Raw genomic sequence first — 23,295 nt, forward strand, 5'->3', positions numbered from 1 at the left:
CAACAACTTTAACAGTAACAACTGCTGTCCATCCACAGAGATAGACCATCAGACCTCTCTAGGGACGTAAATTGGGGGGCGATCAACATTCCTCTTTGAGTGTGCTTCATCCTGCTCCTCTATTGTGTTCACCCTGTGTCTGAACTGGTCCAAACTATCTACTTAAATGTCTGAATATATATATATATATATATGTGTTATGTTTCAGAACATGTAATCATTTTGATATGATGAAACTCTAACTCTGCTTCAAATTCTGCTAATTTACAGGATACCACACTGCCATCTGATGTTAATATCTTTCAACACAATGACAGAAGAAAATACCAGTACCACGAGTGTATTTGTTAACCAGCATGATTTACTTATCATTTATTATTTTATATGTGATCCACTGTTACATAATCTTAAGCTATAGATAAGATGATGTTTGTTATGCTATGGACTCCGTGTTATTTGATTAATTTATGTCACATGCTCTTCGTGGTTCCATTGGTTCTTCTGATTTAAGTTGTATATATTGACAACAGAATAAATTAGTATCCAATTTGCAAGCATGTATAATTTAAATATTATGTAGAAATCAAATTACTTTCCTTTAAGTAGAGGCCACATCTCTTTCCACACAAAGGAATTAATTAGTCATTGGTCCAAGAGCACCAAGGATCCTCTGTCTTCCAAAACACACCCCTAGACTATATAAGTTTACAACATGTCCTGGTAGTAAGGTAGGATAAAATAATTCAAAGCCATAGCAATGGTCTTATAGAAGGATCAAGTTATAGAAAGTAAAGAAACATAAAACTTCCAATGAAGTTTTTTATATTATTTTAATTTGTCAAAGAATGGTCCATCAGTTTGATCTCACTGAAAGTATTCGAGCTCTCTCTAGAGGGAGCAGGAGAAGGAAATAACTCCACAGCCCCTGACATTAGCTGTGCTGCCGTCACAGCACTGCGATAGACACTTGAGGGGCTATTCCAAGAATAAAGCGCTGCTGCTCCAGTAATCAGTGACTAAGCATCTGCTAATGTGTGTCGTGAGATGGCTGGATAACGAGGGACAGCATTGTGTTGTTGCTAATTGCAACCCTTTCCCCACTTGCAACCTCAGACGACAGATAGAAGAAGCTACGGAATCTCAACATTAATAGGATTACTAGATGTGTGTAACCAGCTCTTAGTCTAATGAATTCTTTAAGAGAGAAGATGCCTCATCAAAGAATGTGTTACTGCAGACTGGTGTTCTTTCACCGGAGCCCAGACTGCTTTATCACAGAAGGAACTGCAGAGTAGGTACATTGTAGGCTGGTACGGTTTGTAAGCCATCTTCAAGTGTAACCTACACCAGCACAAAGCAGGAACACTTCTCCATTACACAATGTGGAATTTGTTGTACTTGCATAAAGAGTTCATTCAGCAATCACTTGCCATCTGTTTATTCCATATTGACAGGGAAGATAAGTGACAGGCCTGACATGTGTTCACATTATGTGAAGCATGTTTTCTGGTTCTAGTCATTTATTAAGGGTGCTGTCTCCTGAGCCCTCTTTATTCCCTCTGATTGTTAATTGATTGAGCAACCCTGATTAAACTCACTCTAGACTGCATTAACTGTTGATATCAGACGGGTAAAATGAATAGAATGTGAGTGTTCAAAATGTAGATAAGAATACAGTATACAGCATATTAATGATAATAATAATAATAATAATAATACATGTATTTTATATAGCGCTTTTCAGGGTACACAGAGACACTTTACATGTTAAAAAGCAGAATAATAAAAACAACACACTGACAAAATAAAAAGATACAGGAGTTATACATTAAAAGCAGTTTTAAAAGGTGAGTTTTGGTGAGTGTTTGCAGGTTGTGAGGTCTGTATATAATATATGTTGTGAGGTCTGTATATTATACTAGAAAAGACAACAACTCTGCTCTGAGCTACTGTCATCACTGTATCTCTTAGCTGGCCCGTCAAAATGCCTGTTAATGCACTGTTGGACTAAATATTTCTGTTTGGCTCACAAGTTTCAGATTCTTAAATTAAAAAAGAATCATTTTAAAGAGGAATTTACCACCATATTGTGAAGCACTTTTTTACTTACATTTACATTTAGGGCATTTAGCAGACAATTTTGTCCAAAGCGACTTACAATAAGTACATTTGTCACAAGAAAGAAACTTTCACTCCTTCCAGGAAATACACGGGACCACGGTTCCTCAATTACAGATGACTGTATTCTCCTCCTTCCTCATAAACCACCATGAGCCACCATACGTGATTCTGCTGTCCTGACATTGGTCGGAAGTGGGTTCCACCACTGAGGCGCCAGAACAGAGAAGAGTCGCGACTTTGCTGAGCGGCCTTTATTTGCTCTCAGCGATGGCGGTACCAGCCGGCCAGCTGATGTAGTAGAGCGAAGTGCTCGTGCTGGGGCGTGTGGTCTGACCAGTGTTTGGAGGTAGATAGGTGCAGTTCCATTGACCGCCTTGAAGTCCAGCACCATCGTCTTGAATCGGATGCGGGCTGCAACAGGAAGCCAGTGGAGGTCACAGAGGAGGGGGGTCACATGGGAGAATTTGGGTAAAATGAAAACGAGGCGCGCTGCAGCGCTGTGGATACGTTGCAACAGTTTAGTCGTGGAGACTGGGAGTCCAGCCAAGAGCGAGTTGCAGTAGTCCAGGTGGAAGATGACCAGCGTTTGGACCAGGAGTTGCGTTGCGTCCTTTGTGAGGAAAGACCTGATGTTGGGGGTGCAGAATAGTCCGTCGTCGAGGATTATGCCCAGGTTCCTTGCAGTTGATGAAGATGATACCACGACGTCCTCGACAGTGACTGACAGGTCCATGCGAGGGCAGTCTTTCCCCAGGAACAGGAGTTCAGTTTTACTAAGGTTGAGCTTGAGGTGATGCGCAGTTGTCCAAGTGGAGATGTCTGCCAGACATTCCGAAATGCGGGTTGCAACGTGGGTATTGGAGGATGGGGGAAAAGAGAGGAACAGTTGGGTGTCATCTGCATAACAGTGGTAAGAGAATCCATGTGATGTGATTGCAGAGCCTAGTAATCTAGTGTATAGTGAAAACAGAAGTGGTCCTAGTACTGAGCCTCGAGGGACACCAGTTTCCAGAAAGCAGGGTTTGGACAAGGAGCCATTCCATGTGACCTGAAAGGTGCGATTTGTCAGGTATGATGTGAACCAGGTTAGAGCAGAGTCAGCGATGCAGTGGGTGGGTTTCTTTAGGAATGGCTTTACTGTAGCTGTCTTGAAAGGAGCTGGAATATGGCCTGAGGTGAGGGAGGAGCTGATCAGGGAGGTGAGGGGACAGAGAGTGTTTAAAGAGGAGGAGAGGGAGGATAACAGAGTGGAGGAGGCTTCCTCGGATGACATTAGAGAGTATTGTTCTGTAGATCGTAGTGAGGAAAGAACAGTTGAGGAGAGAGTGGCGGGAGAGAGGGATTTCAGGTTGTGGCGGGTGGTCAGCGTGCGAGGTGTAGGGGCGAGGAAAGTGGTGGACTTCAAGGGGAAAGAGAAAGCGACAAAGTGGTGGTGCCAAGAGATTGGCTGGGTTACAGCCTTGAGCAATGGGTCTCTGGTGAAATCTTCTCCAATTTGATGTCCTGACTGGGATTGGGTGGGACTCATGGCTGCGATCTGTGGTGGACAGGGAGTTACTTGGACTTCCTCGATAGACTCCCACAGAGAGACTCCCTAAGTTTTTGTTTGGCTGTCCTGACGCTGCAGCTGATGCTGTAGTGACTAGCCCATATGTGCTAGATTTACCTCATGCAGGCTTATCTCCGCCCTGCAATCAAGCCTATTCACCACACCTGACTGGTGCTAACAGTTTCACAAGAATTGACACAAAAAGTATCTAGACGAGATTAAATATTTCAGCTAACTCTCCTCACAGAAGGCCTAAACACTGGATCTACAATTTCTTCTTTAATCACCAGCAGTAGTTCACAGCTTCATCCCCCTAGACAAAATGTACTTCTCTCCCTGTTTGAAAGTTGAAGGGGTGCAGATGGATTTGTTCTGATGTCACAGTGTATTTACACACCCTACAGTACATCTCTACATTACTGAAGCAAAATACAGTTACATGCAAACGTTGATACAACTACTAGGCTACTTCAATATATATCACACTAAATCATAACGCAAGTTATTACATTATGATGTTCCGGACCTTTGCTTGAGCAAATGTTCTCTAACTGGACCCATTTGAATTTTAGGTGAATACCCCTGATATACGGTATTACCACCAGCTGATAACAAATCACATTGTAGGGCTTTCAGGGAGCCACCAATCCCTGCTATAACAATTTACGCCATAAGGTGGCTGCACCGCTGCGGTGCACTTCAACTGTCATTTTCCATCTTCTGTCACACTAACATTTTTAACATGTTAAAAAATGTGTACGGTCTAATTTTTAGTGAAACACACTGCATGTAATGTATTTTTTGTCAAATATGTTTGTATTTCTTGTCTGAAAGATGCTATGCAAATACAGATTATTTTTAATTATTATCATTATTATTATTATTATTATTATGACAGTATTACAGTATTGCTTTTACACAATCACGGGGGGGGGGGGGACCAACTAGCTTGCATTCACAATACACAAGTGGCCTACGCCTTAGTGGGCATTGCCACTGGTGTGTCTGTGTCGATGGGGGTGGTGAGTAGATTGCCAGCTGTATTTTCTCACATTAAACACACCGACCCCTCCGCTCCCAGCTGTGTCTCTGGGCTATGCAGAGTGGACATGCAGAGTGTCTGCAGGGAGGAATGCCCTAGAGGAGAAGTATAACACAATTATATAATACCTTAAAGTTATGCATTATTATTAAGGGCGTGGTCGCTTTGAGTAACATCTAGTTAGATGGCTGTTAGCTGCCTAGCTAGCTGTCAACAACCAGGCTTCATTAGAGCCACCTTAGCTCCACCACCTCTACCTCTTTGCCCATTTTTTAATAAGCTAGGAGGTTAGTGGAGTGACACTGGCAATATGGCGACGGCCGGAGCCACCACAGTGAGCCTCACAATTGTTACTTGTACTTGTACAACCGGAGTTACAATAAACCTCTTGAATCTTGTTCTTCAGAAATACAATGGACTACATTCGCTTGTCTATGGTTTTACATAGCAGTACAACTTTTTTGGAATCAGAGATGTACAACCCTGTGTTGTAGAATGATACATAAATTAACCCTGAACCTTGACTTTAACTGTAACCGTGTTGCTTAAGTGCATGGATGTCTTTAGTCACAGTGCTGCTGTGGGCTCATCAGTGTTTTGCAAGCACTCACTACCCGATACAAAACCAACACACCTTGAGATTTTTCATTGCTGCACTTAAGGGTGTAAAGCGTGATTTGAAAACAAACTGCTACATTGCTTTCATAGCATTTTAGGCCTCTGACTCTGGTATGGTACTGGTACACTATGAACAGGTCTCTGATTTTTTTGTATACCAAGCTCTAGACTAGCACATGCACAATGAAGCACACATATTGTATGTACAAGATGCACCTGATGGTATACAAAGTACTGCACATGGTTCCTCACTACTTCAGAAAAACAAGAAAAGTGACATGCTAGCTCAAGGCAGGCGCTCGGAACTCTGCAAAGTATGTAAGTAATGTTGTTTGTCTTTGAAGAAGGTATTTCATATTTAATTCTAATGTGAAAAACACAAAAAAAAAAAAAAACATGTCTTCAGGATTTTTTTTTTTCTACAGTGTCTCGGACTTGGTGTTCAGTTCAGCTTCTGGCTAAACTCAGCACTCACCACAGACTCAGGTTCTTCCTGTCATTTCTTTTCAGTCTCCCCCCTCTCTGTACACTTATACATTTTCCCTCCAGTCAGCAATCAATATGGACAGAAAGAGATTAAGTACAGTACAACACAGCACCTCTGAGGCTTGCTACTGCAGATAGGTTGAGGATGAAGATAAATCCACTTTTAATCCTAAAGTTTAAAAAGTAATCTCTGAACCCAGTAAACAGCACCAGATCAGAACAGATCCGGTGTGTCTCCGGGTGTTTATTCCACCAGAAACTCCTGCTCTGCCCCAGTTTCCCTCCCCAGAATTCCCTAGCACTGAACAGCTGTCTGTTGGCTGGCAGAGGTTTTGCCACTTGCTCTGCCCAGTCCTCCCCACACAACAATCTGCAAAGAAGAGAATTTTCGCATCTGACTCAGTAAATGGTAATGTGAAAGTTAACCTCAGTGCCTATGGACGGTTAGCAAATAACAGCATGCAAGAGGTCAGTTCACTTCAAAGTTCTTCACTAATTTAAACACTGAAAAATGTTAAGCATGAGAAAGTTGTGCTATCCAGCCAATAAGTAAATGATTGATAATTGATGCTCTATCATAAGAAAGTAAACTGCATTGTCTTTTTACATTTTAAATTAGTGTAATTGTAAGTGACTCGAGCCAATGCTACTACACACGTTAAGCACAGTGTGCTACTTAAATATAAACCTAGAACTGATGCATGGTTTTGATGGGTTTCATTCCAACACACAAACATTACTTTCAGGAATAAAAGTCAGCTGATGTTCACTGCCAATAACTCCAGTGATATTTCATCATGAGTTTTATATTCATGCAAGGAATATTTTTCGTCACACAAAGAAAGGTGCCAGCTTTCACAAATGGTAGATATCTCTTTTCTCTTTCTGAACAAAACTGTTCATGTTTGAATATCACCAGTTTATGGACTTGCAGTATATTTCAGATCATTTGGCAGCGATAGTGTTTTACATTTAGCTGATGTAGCTGTGTATTTATAGCAAAATACAGCAAAATACAGTTATTCATTTTAAAGGAAAGCTTTCATTGTGTGTTTTTTTTTCATATTGCATTGCAATAGCCTGTTTAAAGTGATCATATACCAACTAATCAGTGCTGATAATACTCTACGCTAACAGATAGAGGAGTGATGATAATACAGTACATGCTTTGAATTCCTTAGATATAACTATGCAGTGTTCTAAACAGACCGGACGTCATGCAGCAGATGATAGAACGCTCATTACAACCATAAGAGACTTGACTTGGACTTGTGACCAAAGACTTGCGACTTGACTTGGACTCTAGCTCAAAGACTTGAGACTTGACTTGGACTCTAGCTCAGAGACTTGAGACTTGAGACTTGACTTGGACTCTAGCTCAAAGACTTGAGACTTGAATTGGACTCTAGCTCAGAGACTTGAGACTTGACTTGGACTCTAGCTCAAAGACTTGAGACTTGAATTGGACTCTAGCTCAAAGACTTGAGACTTGACTTGGACTCTAGCTCAAAGACTTGAGACTTGACTTGGACTCACAAAAAACAACTTGTGAGCATCTCTGCTCAGTATATTCTGTGGCTCTCTCAGTATATGACAGGCCTCTACAATCAAGAAAATAATCACAGTGTTTAATACGAAATCTGATTAAAGAATGCTAACATATGGCCTTAAAGTGGAGGTGTATAGCAGAGCAGAGAAATAACTCTCCTTGGTCCAAAGTTAATCTCAGCGTGTAGGAGTTGTGCGAGGTGCATAGCAGCACTTGAGAAGTTGAGCACAAAGCCAAGAACAGATTAACATTTCGAAAAGAGAATAAGCACATTATTCAAACAAATCAGCGATGGAAATCATGCAAATGATTTTTTTTTTCTTTTTTCACTCAAGGCAGGCTGGAAACAATGATTAATAGACAGAGCTAAAGTTTTGTTTTGTTTTTTTTCCCCTGGCACAATGAAAAAGGAGAAGCAAGCGTAGAGTCCACAAGGATTCATGTCCTCCTCCTACCTCTGTGCGACGCCCACATGTATTTAAAGGTAAACTAAACATCTGTGCTATGTTGGGGAATAACAAGATGACGAGAAACCAAACAAACTGAAAGCAAACAGTCCTGCATAGTGGCACGGTGGCCTAGGCAACCTTCAACAGCCTTGGTTACCAACTTTCCATTTTCTGTGTTTGTGCATTGTGTGTATTGTAAACAGCTGCATATATAGCCTTTATATCAAGGGCAGGTTCACTTCAACAAAGACAGCATCTGTTGCCAGGCAACAACAGGCAGCTATAGGAAGCGCTCCATTGAGCAGCCGATGCTCAAGTCAAGTTAGAAAGAAACAATGAGACAGACACTGAAACACAGTGACTCTACTGCAGGTCAGTGTGAGGGACGCTGCATTACACCACATCACTTCACACTGATGATGGAGGTTGGACAGGCTCGGCACAGTTCAACTGAATGTTCTGGTGTTAATTAAGGTGTGATGCTGTGGTACTGAAACCTGCACTAACCCTCTGAACCCTCAGTTGTTGTTGCTCCATTCTCAGTCCCTTTCATTACAGGCTTATAGTCCCGACAAACTGTTACTGTAAATGATTAAATGTTGGTTCAGGGCCTTTACATATCTCTACTGCAGAGAGAACCAGGCCTTCATCTGACACAGGCTCAGAGACAAAACTTTACTTCCAGTTTTATAACTAGTTATAACTATATTTTGTATATCAGTGCAACAGAGTAATGTCATACTCCAACCCAATCACTAGAATAAATGTTAGCAACAGACATTTCTCTAAAACCACAGATAAGGTAAAACTTTGTTTCTTTATGTTGCAACTTTACATTCTTAAGGTTTATTTTCTCTTTCTCTCTTATGTTGTGGTTAGGTTTAGGCACAAAAACCACTCTGTTAGAGATAAACTTTATGGTTTGGCTTCAAATACCTGTTTAGTTCACCACAAACATGGCTGGAAATGCCTTGAGGTCTCTTTACAATTACCCAGTGGTGTCCTGTTTGTTGAAATGTCGTGGTACCTCATCAAAAATATCGAGTAGTTTCACTCTTGCACATGCCAAAACGCAGTCTCGGACTGTGGTCACCAGTTTGGCAGCTTTGTATTCCACTACTGTCCCCTCCACCTCTCGATATGAAAGTCAGGTAATACACATGTAATGTGAACATGACATGACACGTTTTGTATAAATATCATTATGGTACACAGCCTACTACAGTATGTGTACATTCGGACGTATCTGTGATTTGCAGGAATGTTAACTGCTAACATTTTAACCTGGTGACTGAGTGGCACACAAACCATTCTGCTGCTTCAAAAAACGTTCATCTCAAGAAGAAAAAAACTGTTTTAATTCATTAATTATCGTTGTCGACTCCTCTTTGCCATGTTCGGTGCATTGCACATCTTTTCCATTTCTGGTTGGCTTAACATCACTCAACAAATGGCAGAACAGAATTAAGGGGAATTAGCAGTAAAAACAGTATTTCTATTAAAAAGGGAAAACAAATTAGCAAAATAACACACACGCACACACACACACACACACACACACACACACACACACAGAGAGAGAGAGACACAGAAACAGACACACAAAAGATCATTTTCAGTGTTTGTCCACTGTTTGCTTCCACATCAACCATGGCTACCTGATAAGCCTTCAGCACCCGGTCATTCAAAAACAATATCCCTTATGGCAGTTTTGAAGAGAAACTGCAGACAGTCTCACAATCCTTCTTTTTCTTCTTTCCAGCTTGTGGGAACAACATGCTTCCTCCACACTTTGCTCAGCTGAGAAACAGCATAGAACTACACTACATGCTACATCGCTTCCAGATTTGGCCAACAGTACAGACCACACACTACTGTGATGTGTGTGGTCAGAGGTTCAAGAGACTTTCAACCTTTCAGAAACCGTTCAACGTATTAACACCAGTACAGCTGTGAAACAATAAATGCATTTTAAAAATGCAAACACACTCCTGCAACAAAGAATGTATGGGAAATAAAGGTCAAATAATGTGGTCCGTTCAAAGAGTAAAAAAAACAAAGAGAATACTACAATTCTACAAACTTCAGAATGGCACAATATGAAGCCCTAAAGTTATATTACTCTTCTGTAACCAACCGAAAGCTAGAAACACCCTCGACCAGCTGAGAATGTCTCCTACTGTTTCAAACAGCCACCATGTATACTGTAGTGCTACACATTGTACACTTGTTTCTTCAGACCCTCAGTCACACACGCCAGTCATTAATATACGTTTGCACTGCCTTGTCCTATATTTAGTGGTACTATGTAAGAACTTTAGAAAATGCAGTTGCTTGAATTTCCCCTCTGTAGATCAATAAAGGATTACCTTAACTCAAACAAGCATACTCTAGCAACATCACATTTCAGACATTTAGACACCTTGTTGTGATTCCAGCATTAATAAATACTATAACACTGCAAATCCATCCTGTATGAGCAATATAGTTCATTAGTGCTTACCTGTTCCAGAGTAGGGCTAGTTATTGCAATTCAAGTTTTGTTAAGGTTATATCTAATTCAGGTCAGATCAGTCATCATCAGTCATCATCATCAGTCAGTAATAGCTGAAGGATCATCTGCAAGGTTAGGGTTACAACAGCTACGTACTGCTGAGACATGCAGACAATGATATGAAATGTTCATTTCAAACAATTTCTGACTGTAATGTATTGTATTTATTTATCATAATTTATTTATTATTATTTATTTATGCTTGGAAGAAAATTTAAGAGCTAAAACAAACTGAACTTGATCCTCCATAGGTTACAGCCTTCCCTAAATGCTGCTTGCTTCTCAGTCTGCTTAAATGTTTTTTCTTTCAAGCTTGCAAAGTCAGATTAAATTCAAGTGTCAAAATGTGTTTTAAGCTTTGTAATGGTTTGTGTGTTTCCTAGTTTGTGTTAAACCTTATATCCATATTGATCGAGCATTTGTACACCACCTTTTGCAGATAAAACTTAGTGACCATGACAACAGGTTGCGTGGGGATCATGAAGAGTTGCAGTTGTGTGGATGTGTTATGTGTATACAGTATACTGTGGCTGTGGAGTACAAAGACAGCTACTCATAAAGCTTCAACACAAAAACATCTAAATGGAAACTATTTGTTTACCTCTTTATCTTTCTCTCTATTCATCTATGCAAACTAATGCAACACCAAGTGCAACACAGTGACCATTCAACAGACTCAACAAAAGGTCTGTTGATTGCTAAAATGCTACACATCCCAGGAACAATGCTAAGCTCAACAAGCCTACGTCTCACCTGTAAGTAATGGAAAGATACGTCCAGGCACTACAGGCTTCCTGTTGACCATAGCAAAGGACAGCTCTGTCTGCAGGAACACAGTGGAGGCCTTGATGAGATGCTGTCCAAAGCGTAGGGTTGACATGTCTCACTGACTCACAGACCTGGAAGAGACACAGAGAGAGCAGATGGTCAATAACATCCAACTGAAAATGGATTCTGTTCATCGTACACATCCACATGCAGTTGAAGGCCTTGCTGAAGAAGCGATTTGATCATAATCTGATTTGGCTGAAGGTAATTCTACATCCAACAATAGTAACATTACAAACATCATCAAGAGAACAAAAATAAACCACACACATCGTGACTGTCAAAACAATACTGTCTACCGAAGACACACAAAAAAGATACTCTTTGATGTATCTGTCAAAAAGTGTTGTGGAAATTGCTTTGCTTAATCTGAAACATCACTTTCACAAATTCAACAAATGAAATCAGACTGACACATAATACGCCCCTGCTTCCCCTGTCACCACAATGTCATGTTTCTGTTCAAGCGTCTTCCTGAATAGTTCACCAGACATTTTTCATACATCTTTAACTAGATATTAATGTTTGGTGGTCATCCAATATTTTTGGAAGCATAGGGGCGACTGTAGCTCAGGAGGTAGAGCGGGTCGTCTAGTAATCGGAAGGTCACTGGTTCGAGTCCCGGCTCCCCTCAGTTACATGTCGAAGTGTCCTTGGGCAAGATACTGAACCCCAAATTGCTCCTGATGAACAGTTGGCGCCTTGCATGGCAGCCTCCGGCATCAGTGTATGAATGTGTGTGTGAATGGGTGAATGTGCCAAGTATTGTAAAGCGCTTTCAGCTGTCAGTAGACTGGAAAAGCGCTATAGAAATGCAAGACCATTTACCATTTACCATAGTTACAAAAACAAATGAAAACTCTATACAAGCCAGTGATGGCTTAGGTTTCACTGAAGCATCCGAAAAAGGCATTTTTGCTGGTCAATATGGACTCCTCATGCACTGACAGCCACACAGTGGATTTGAGCAGGACTGGTTTGAACGGTTAGCTTTGCTAGTGAGGCTTCAGCTGATGCAGCAGAGAACAGAACAGAGGAGGATGTCGAGTTGTCCCCAATAATTGAACACTGATTAAAACTGTAAACAAGCCGCAGAGTTTATAGCCATGTTAACAGCTGCGTAAAGTTGTACTAAGGCACAGTGGGGCTTTGACCTAAATGCTGACAGCGACATACTAATATGCTCATTTCACTAGCAGGTTAAACATACACATCCATTTAGGGCCCTCGGAAGATGAATGAGCATCAAGATAGTGAGTTCCTTGCTACAGTTGCATTGCTAGTAATAATGAAACTATAAAAAACAGAAGGTGTGTGTGTGTTGCAAAGTGAGTGTGTGGTTGAGCGAGTGAGAGTATGAGCAATCGAGAGTGGCTGTGAATGCAAGCAGAGCAGAGCAGAGCGAAGTCTAAACTGCATGGCTTGTTTGATACAGTCAAGGCTGTTTCTCAAACAAATGGCAGTTCTCCTCTATCCAAAAATGCCATATTGACCAGCTGACCCATTGTAACTGACTTCACTACGAGGCGCTGCTTGGCTGCTGAAATAGGTGATGTGCATTACCTTCTAAAGCCATCCACTTCTCACGAGCGTTAGATAGGGCAAAGCTAAAACATCAAGATTAGTGGTGGGCCTGCTACATGTTTTATTTTTTTGTTTCCCTCAGTGATTCACAGACGAACGTGAATATTGTATTGGACTCATGATGATATGATGTTTTGCATGTTAGAGCTTCCACAATGAGAGCATTGTTGACTCTGATGACGAAGACACACCAGAGCAAAGCACATCATGATGTCAGAGGACCACAGGAGGGCAACCAGCAGTGTCCGAGGAAGTGGAGGCAGAGGCCGTGGACGTGGGAGGGCGACAGGTCCAGCAGCAGATGTTCATACAAAAGGACTGCACATGAGCAGGTCAGCATCTAAAGTAGAACATTACTGGTGCTTTTTTTCTGATAAACACCACCTACAACTAAACTACTTGTGTTTGTACAGTATATTGACCAGGCATGTAACTTGGACACACAAGCGCCCTAATCAGAATCACATTTTTTGCCAAGTAGTTTTTCAACATTTGAAAAATAAACAATAAACATAGTAAGTAGAAAAATGTAAAGAAAGAAAAAGGGCTGGTACTTCAAGTCAAAAGCATGAATAGATCAAATGAAAAAAAAAAATGTAATATAAACTGGGACCTCTGTACAGTTTTGTCCAGGAATGTCTAAAGTTGAGGGAGGCAGGTCTTTTTTCACCTCTCATCCAAGAGGCTCCTTCAGTTCTAACTAAGTGGAGAGGAGCTGCAGGCTTTTAAACTCTGTGTGGGAGTGTCCTTACAGAGTTGTTAAGGACACGTGTGAGCTCTGAGTTTCAGAGTCGCTAGGTCCACTTGTGGGTCGTTGGTCAAACCGGCCTTCATGTGGGTTGCTAGGGCTAGGTGAGCCCAGGTGTGAATGGTTGTTAAGCTGTCTGGGGAGAGAACTCAGTACTGCATTGTAGGTGGGTGATCAGGAATGTCTTAAGCCACCTCCTCTGTTCAAAAACGGTCATTCCAGTTTGACATAGATCGATTCTTTTACTTCTTTTTAGTCTTCTCTGGACAAAATGATTACATTGTTGTCCTCAAAGGAATGATTTATCTCCTTCAGATGTAAGTGGATGTAGAGGGTTGGAAAATGACCTCTATTAAAAACAAACTAAATGTTGACACCCCCCTTATCTTTTTAAAAAAAAAACTCTTAAAAAACTACAATATAAACAGTCTACATTTAATTTAATTTAATTCAAATGCTATGATTTGTTTGTGACACTAGGTGTCGCTATAATGCCTGGTTCAGTGGGGAACACCCAGTTCAGCCGCATCGGTCAGGTCACGTCAGAATAAAATGGCGACTGAGCTGGATGCATACTGACAAACTTGTCTCATTCCTCACTGCTCCACAGGTATGTGAAATATAGTGTAAATTGACTAATATTGTGTTTACAGACTCATAAAATGTTAATGAACCATCCGGCTGGATGTGTGTGAGAAACGAAGGGTTAATGGTCGAGTTGGACGTAGCTTTGTGTCGAGTGTAGCATTTTTAAGCTAACACCTATCGTTTACATAGTGCAACTCGCAATGACTAAGAGGTAACAGCGTAAAGTGACTGTGGATGTTACGATCATTTTCTTAAGATAATAAGTACAGGAAAGTACCAGTGTCTTATGACAGGGAAAATATTAGTTTTGAGTTAATAAGTTATGGATGAAATGACCGCGGAAGAGTATTAATGGCGTCGTAGTTTTGTAATGGCGGCCATCGGGTCATGTTGGTCATGTAAATGGACTGAAGTAAGTTAGTTTCTAGAGAGAAGAGAAATATATGTATTATGGTTGTATTGTTAATGTTGTTGTTTTGTGTCAACCCTTTCATACATTTTGACACTGAAGTTATGTAAAAGTGTCTAGTTAGATAGAAGTTCATGAAATGCTCACGTCCTGGTAATTGAAGTAACTTATGTGACAGTCAGAGGAACAGTTAACAATACTGTGAATGTGAAATGTGCATTGTTTGACTGGAGTATAATTTTATCTTTGAGTGAGAATTGAAGGCACTATAGGAAGTGATGTTAAAGGGCATGTCATTTTATTTTTCTATTATTTTTGATACAGAACATATGTGAGAAATGACTGAGATTGAATATAGCTAATTTTGGTGAAATGTATTGTGTTATTTCACGTCAGAATAAAATGGTGACTGAGCTGGATGCATACTGACAAACTTGTCTCACTCCTCACTGCTCCACAGTCATCGAGGGCTGTGAGGCAAAATAACTACTGGCCCAGGTACCCCTAGCCCTGAGGCCGGTAACATGGACAGCAGAGCCTTGACCTGAGGAGTTGGCCCTTCTGTGTTGTGCCATTCGTTCATGGAGAGGTTGTTTTGTCTCCACAATGTATGAAAGTTTCTGCCTCAGTGTGTTGCTAGGTTTGAAGTGAACCGGGATATTATATGTTTATTGAAGATCCTCCTGAGTTTCTCAGATATTCCCCTGACATAAGGAATGATGATGTTGTTACATTTTTCCGCCTCCTTCTCTCTGTCTGCTCTGGATCTTTAACAAGTTTTGACAAAGGTCCAGCTTGCATACTTGTGGACCCTACCATCACTAATGCTAATGTATTTTTTCTAATTTTGATAATCCAACCCGTGACAACACATTAGTTACGGTTGTAAGGACTATGGCTGTTGTTAGCTGTTGTTGATTTTGTTCAAATATGCCAAATTGTAAATTTAAGGGTTATTGTTCCTCAGACGATGGGACTAAACTAGCTAAAATGTGCTAATAGCAGTTGTCATTTGTTGCCATAGCAACAGTAAACAACACCTAATGTTATGGGCTGATGAAATGTGAATACTGTAGAGTGCAGATTCAGGCTACATTGTAAATACAGATAAGATCCCTTGTATTCAGCACAATATGCATGATTTTAGTAGTTAGTAAACCTATAGAAAAGAAAACCTTTTGATTTATTAGAATGAATAATTCTTTGGGATCATTTGGGATACTGCTCTCAGTGTGACAATGCATTTCTGGGGGCTGGAAGACCTGTTGGAAGATGGGCCATTAAGTACAAAAAGGTCCATGGTGACATGGCTAATTAGTCATGTGGTCACAGTAGCTCAGCCCAGCTCTGCTGCTCCTGTCTGCTACACACACACACAGAATGTAAAGAAATACAACATTCAGTCATTTTATTTTACTGTATCCCTGTCCCGGGAAACAGATCGAGGGGAAAACCTCTCTCCCCTACTTACTACATTTCACAAGCTCAAACTAAAACAAACTTTTAAGTCTTACTTGTGTATTATGTCTTTGATTCTTATTCTATTTTTACATGTTGTTGAGCAATAAAGGACATTGACATCTTGAAACAGTTTACATTGTAAGATGTAAGAATTATGTGCAATAAACTAACCCTAACTTTAGATAGTTCTGAGTAACAAACTAATATCCAACCAGGATTTTGATTCTGTTACACAGTAAACTGCTAATTAATGTGCTTCGACACACAGTTTGGTACAGACTCAATGAGGAAATAAAACAGCATGTCTAGTTCCAGAGGGGGGAGAGAGAAACTCAGGGCCATGATTTGATCACTGTGGGGCTGCACCTAATGATTATTTTTTTATTGATTAATCTATTATTTTTTCAATTGATCGTTCAATTATTTTTGGATAAATCTAGCATTTTTTTAATTTCTCAATTCATATAACAAGGAATTTACCCATAACAACATTTTTAAACTTGTCATCTATATTTCAATATTTATTAAATCATATTCAATCATCATCAAACAAATATAACAAAGTATGGACTGCAGCCCTGGAGTGCATACTTTGTTATATTTGTTTGATTATTCCCCAGCAAAAAATAGCCCAGTCTGAGCTAGTAATCAGTGTAATCCTAATATATATAATGTTTGGGTGGGGACAAAAAATAAACAGGACTTTTTGCATGTTACGGTGGCCAATCACATAAACTGGTGATCAGCAGGACATGTTATTTAGCATGGATAAATGCTATACAACAGACAAAAAGTCCCCCCCTCTTTTCTGCCATGCTGCAGCGTGTTTAATGCCGTGGCAATGGCGTCCTCTGAAAAAATAAATATCTGTAGCTGTCACTCAAACATTAGGTCTTCTTGTGTATGAAGGAGCTGCAGAGTTTGTTCATGGTGTAAACTGTAGCCTGTACTGTACATGTCCCGCCACTAAACAACCTTTCTGCTAAATGTTCCGTCTGCTCCAGTGGCTAACAGCTATCTACTCTGAGCTCAGCCACCGATTGTCACTCTTCACTCGCTCACTACAAACTGCTCTGTTCTTTGGTTTTTATATACATACACACACACACACACACACAGACAGACAGACAGACAGACAGACACACACACACGTACATATATATATATATATATATATATATATATATATATATATATGTACAGTACAGACCAAAAGTTTGGACACACCTTCTCATTCAATGAGTTTCCTTTCTTTTCATGACTATTGACATTGTAGATTCACACTGAAGGCGTCAAAACTATGAATTAACACTTGTGGAAATATGTACTTAACAAAAAAGTGTAAAACAACTGAAAATACGCCTTATATTCTAGTTTCTTCAAAGTAGCCACCTTTTGCTCTGATTACTGCTTTGCACACACTCTGCATTCTCTTGATGAGCTTCAAGAGGTAGTCACCTGAAATGGTTTTCACTTCACAGGTGTGCCCTGTCAGGTTTAATAAGTGGGATTTCTTTCTTCTTGCCTTATAAATGGGGTTGGGACCATCAGTTGTGTTGTGCAGAAGTCAGGTGGATACACAGCTGATAGTCCTACTGAATAGACTGTTAGAATTTGTATTATGGCAAGAAAAAAGCAGCTAAGTAAAGAAAAACGAGTGGCCATCATTACTTTAAGAAATGAAGGTCAGTCAGTCCGAAAAATTGGGAAAACTTTGAAAGTGTCCCCAAGTGCAGTCGCAAAAACCATCAAGCGCTACAAAGAAACTGGCTCACATGAGGACCGCCCCAGGAAAGGAAGACCAAGAGTCACCTCTGCTGCGGAGGATAAGTTCATCCGAGTCACCAGCCTCAGAAATCACAGGTTAACAGCAGCTCAGATTAGAGACCAGGTCAATGCCACACAGAGTTCTAGCAGCAGACACATCTCTAGAACAACTGTTAAGAGGAGACTGTGTGAATCAGGCCTTCATGGTAGAATAGCTGCTAGGAAACCACTGCTAAGGACAGGCAACAAGCGGAAGAGACTTGTTTGGGCTAAAGAACACAAGGAATGGACATTAGACCAGTGGAAATCTGTGCTTTGGTCTGATGAGTCCAAATTTGAGATCTTTGGTTCCAACCACCGTGTCTTTGTGCGACGCAGAAAAGGTGAACGGATGGACTCTACATGCCTGGTTCCCACCATGAAGCGTGGAGGAGGAGGTGTGATGGTGTGGGGGTGCTTTGCTGGTGACACTGTTGGGGATTTATTCAAAATTGAAGGCATACTGAACCAGCATGGCTACCACAGCATCTTGCAGCGGCATGCTATTCCATCCGGTTTGCGTTTAGTTGGACCATCATTTATTTTTCAACAGGACAATGACCCCAAACACACCTCCAGGCTGTGTAAGGGCTATTTGACCAAGAAGGAGAGTGATGGGGTGCTGCGCCAGATGACCTGGCCTCCACAGTCACCGGACCTGAACCCAATCGAGATGGTTTGGGGTGAGCTGGACCGCAGAGTCCAAAAGGGCCAACAAGTGCTAAGCATCTCTGGGAACTCCTTCAAGACTGTTGGAAGACCATTTCAGGTGACTACCTCTTGAAGCTCATCAAGAGAATGCCAAGAGTGTGCGAAGCAGTAATCAAAGCAAAAGGTGGCTACTTTGAAGAACCTAGAATATAAGACATATTTTCAGTTGTTTCACACTTTTTTGTTAAGTATATAATTCCACGTGTTAATTCATAGTTTTGATGCCTTCAGTGTGAATCTACAATTTTCATAGTCATGAAAATAAAGAAAACTCTTTGAATGAGAAGGTGTGTCCAAACCTTTGGTCTGTACTGTATATGGACATATACAGATGGATATATACACACACACATTCTGTATATATCAATTACTCAAACAGCCCTCAAGATTTGACTGCCTCAAAGATTTTGGTTCTACATGTCACCAAAAAATGACCTTGGCATTAAAAATGCTAAATCTTGTGAACTAAAGCAATGATGAGAGAAATGCAATAACAAGAGATATTGAATCAAGAGGATTAATGTCGCTCATGGCTTTCCTTTGATTCAGGTTTAAATCACAGCAGTGCTGAAAAAAGCCAGTGTTCTCATGGTGATACTCCACTGTGGTGGAGAGATGATTTCATCTTATCACACCGTGTCCAAAAAAGAAAGACGGTGTCACATCTGACAAACTCCTTCATCAACTGTTACACGGTTGACATCCTGCTGAGAAAACCATTATTGCCACCACATAACACACAGATGAGTTGAACTCTCCACAAATTGATTCTGTCTCAGTTTATTTGTTTTATTCTAGAAGAAAATGAGAATACTGATACTGACACCCAGCTCATAATAAATTTTAGTGTCTAAATTATCCAAATCTTGATATATTAATTTTGATAAATATTTTGTATGTTAATCTGTCACTTATTATACAACATTAAATGCGTTATTAATAATATTCAGCAACTAAATGTGGCATTCCAGCTCCCCCCTTCCATTGCATTCACATCACAACAATGCTGTCAATCCCTCCCACTTCAAGTGGTTGCCAGTTTGTTGCACAAGCTTACATTGCTAATGCTAGCTAGCAAACATTTACGTTGCTAATGCTAGTTAACGTTGACATTGCTAATGCCCCATCATTCCTCTTCTGTCGACTTTTCTGATTTCCTGACCAAGCTATGTTCTTTCGCACCTTCCATCCTCCTCCTCTGGGATTTTAATGTACACTTGGACTCCTCAAACTCAACAACAACCACTGAATTCATCGAAATACTGAACTGCTTTAACTTCACTCAACGTGTCAATTTCCCCATCCACAACCATGGTCACATCCTGGATCTGGTCTGCACCACTGGTCTCACCATGCATCATCTTTCTGGCTCCGATTTCAGTATCTCTGATCACCTAGCTATTACCATGGACATTGACTTTCCCACCCCCCTGCCAAAACAAAAATGCACAATTAACTTCTGCAAACTAAACTCCATCTCTCCTTCCTCCTTCTCATCTGCCCTCATGGATAAAATGTCCACCTCCCCTCCCCCTGATCTTCACACCCCCTCTGACTTCACCGATTACTACAACTGCACTCTCTCCTCCTGCCTCAACCAGCTTGCACCCATTAAAACCAAAACAGTCTCCTTCACTCACTCTGCTCCCTGGTTCACTCCCGACCGTCATCACATGAAAATCCATGGCCGTCAACTGGAAAGACTCCACAATAAAACAAACAAAGACCACGTGCAACAATATAAAGAAGCCCTCTCCAGCACCCTACCCACTTATTACTGTCAACTCATACAGTCTGGCTCCCCAAACTACTATTCTCCACAATGAACAAACAACTCAAACCCTGGACAATGGTTCCTAATCCTTTACAGTCAACAAATGCACCTCCTTCCTGTCATTCCTCCAAACAAAAATAGAAACCATCTACGACAGCCCTAGCCACTCCTTCATCTGGGCCCTCTTTAACCTGCAAGTCCCTGTCTCAGTTCCTACAGACCTCTCTGACCTCATGGTTTGAATGAAAACTTCTACTTGCCTCCTGGCCCCCGTCCCCTCAAGACTTGTCGAGGCCTCCCTTCCTAAACTTGCTGTCATCCCCATTCTCAAAACAACATGGACTCAACCCTGACATCCCAGACAACTACAGACCAATCTCCAACCTCCCTTTTCTGTCCAAAATACTGGAACCTTGCCTGAGTTGCCTCTCAGCTCAAGTCCCACCTCTCAGCCAGTAACCTCTATAAATTGTTCCAATCTGGTTTCCGCTCCAAACACAGTACTGAAACAGCTCGGCTCAATATAACAAACAACCTTCTCCTTTTCTCTGATACATGCAACCTCAACATTCTCATCCTACTTGACCTCAGTGCATCTTTTGACAGCATCAACTGTTCCATCCTTCTCACCCGCCTTGAATCCATTTTTAGTATCACCAGCACTGCCCTCTCCTGGCTCAAATTTTACCTCACAGAGAGACACCAATTCACCAGCATCAATAACTGCAAATCCCCAACTGTTCCCCTCTCCCACAGTGTTCCCCAAGGTTCAGTTCTCAGCCCCCTCTTCATGCTGTACATGTTCCCCTCTGGTCACATAATCCGCTGTCATGGTTCCACTGCTTTGCAGACGACATCAAGCTCTACATCTCCACTGCCAGTCACTCAACCCTGACTGCATCATGGAAATAAAATTGTGGCTTCAAAACAACTTCCTCAAACTGAACTGTGATGAATCGGAAATCATCATTATTGTACCAAAAACTCACACAAAATCCACCCACAACCTCTCCTTCACCATTGATGGCTCCACTGCACTCCCCTCCCCTCATATCTGTAACCTAGGTGTCATCTTTGGCCAAACCCTCTCCTTCGAAAAACAAATAAAACACATAGCCACCAAAATAGCCTTCTTCCACCTAAAGACCATTGCCCGCCTCCGTCCATCACTCTCCTTCACAGCTGCAGAAACTTTCACTCACGCATTCACCACTTCCAGACTGGATTACTGCAACAGTGTCCTCTATGGTACATTATCCAAAACACCTAAAAAAAACTTCAAATAACTACTACATCACTACATGACTACATCCTCCCCGTCCCTCAGCATATCCACTTCAAACTCCTCCTGATCACCTAGAAAGCCCACAACCTGGCTCCCCCCTACCTGACTGAGCTTTTCCACCGGCACACTCCCACCTGCACCCTCCGGTCAATTATGAGTATTATTATACTAAATAATATTGTGCTTTCTTGTTGTACTTGAACGTCGTAGTGGCCCTCCTACGAGATGGCAATACCAGCAGTGGCCCCATGCTTATTTGAGTTTGAGACCCCTGATCCACTGATTATGAGTGAAATTCTGATACAAATTGTACATGTGTTATGTAGGAAAATAAACAATCAAGTATAACAAAAACAACCAGATCGGACTCAGCTACTCAATGCTGAAAGATCAGGAGCCAAGAAAAAAAACGTGATTCGGATGTCTCTTCTTTTGACTGAGCTCTGACTGTTGGGGAAAGATTCTATTGGAGGCTCCTGTAGGGGTTGCCATTGAAGCCAAGGAGGGGGTTAAGTATAGTACAAAGGTTTTTTTTACTGTACATACAGTACATCATTCTGCATAGTTAGGCTCAAACATCCAAGAAAAGTAATAGGTGGATTTCTAAACGACACCTGTGAGACTTGCACTTGGTGTGCCCTTAAACAGGGGGAATAGTAATGGGAGAGGATGAGGAATACCACATGGGGCTCTTGCACTCATTCGTCTGTATTGAGTTACATTTCAAATAATTCAAACAAACTGACACGTTTCCAAGTCTGAATACATTCAGTAAAACACTATCAGGACCACAGATACCATTACAAATGTACCTTTTAAACTTACTCTAAATTATTTAAATTATCTTTTTAAATAACTTATTACTTGCACAATGAATTAAGAGCACATTATGTGTTTTTAACCCACTAACTTATTCCAACTGTCATATGGACTCTTTAGTGACAAAATAAACTTTTATCTCGCAGCAAGAGCATAAATGTAACCGATACTATCTTAAATGGCGGACAAAAGAAAATAAACAGTCAGATACGGCAGCGCAGCTACAGGGTCTCCATGTGCTACCTAACTCTTTCAACAAAATACAAGTACAAAACATATCTTTCCTCTTAGATAACATCACAGTCACACAGCGAAAACTATTACTAACGTGTGTTCATAAGTTTGCAGTGTTTTACGTACAGTAATTACCTTAAACAGGGGGAATAGTAATGGGAGTAGAATGAATAAAACTCACGCGGCTCTTGCACTCACTCATCTGTATTGAGTGAGGAGGCAGAGCGTATTTCCCATACAGGAGACCCGAGGCATTACCAACAGATCGCCAAACAATCAAACCACTCGCACAAGAATCTACATTATGTATCTGTGTTCCTCTTTTTATCTCACTGGCTGCATACCTTAAAAATACAATACTACCAATACCAATAATGAGATGACATATTATGAACAAATAATACTGCAATAACTGTGACGGGGGGAAATTAAATTAACTTGAAAAATGAAATATTTCACCGGGACATTAATTTCTCTTCTCTGGCACATAATACCTGTCACACACGCAAGGCAGAACGACTGAAAGGTTATGAGTAGATCAACATTTCAAGTGTTTTTTGGTTGGGTTTTTTTGTGCCTTATACTACCTTGTAAATGTAGGTCAGCATGCAGAGTTGGTATCCAGTGATCTGACTGAAACTGTGGGTGTTTTTGCAATGGTACTGCAAGAAGAAAGGCCC

At 40.9% G+C, this 23,295-nt stretch overlaps 1 protein-coding gene across 3 annotated transcripts in view; it reads right to left on the reverse strand.

Moving 5' to 3' along the window:
• Nucleotides 1-23,295, reverse strand: part of fhit (fragile histidine triad diadenosine triphosphatase) — a 372,469-nt gene that overhangs the window by 214,697 nt on the left and 134,477 nt on the right. For all 3 annotated transcript variants that reach the window (XM_084347996.1, XM_084347998.1, XM_084347997.1), the window contains one exon: nucleotides 11,143-11,267. In XM_084347996.1, the coding sequence (XP_084204122.1) occupies nucleotides 11,143-11,248 (106 nt within the window). In that variant the 5' untranslated portion in view covers nucleotides 11,249-11,267. The remainder of the gene's footprint in view (nucleotides 1-11,142; nucleotides 11,268-23,295) is intronic.

Source organism: Pagrus pagrus (genome assembly GCF_965226575.1).
Source record: "Pagrus pagrus genome assembly, chromosome: 3".
Taxonomy (NCBI): Eukaryota; Metazoa; Chordata; class Actinopteri; order Spariformes; family Sparidae; genus Pagrus; species Pagrus pagrus.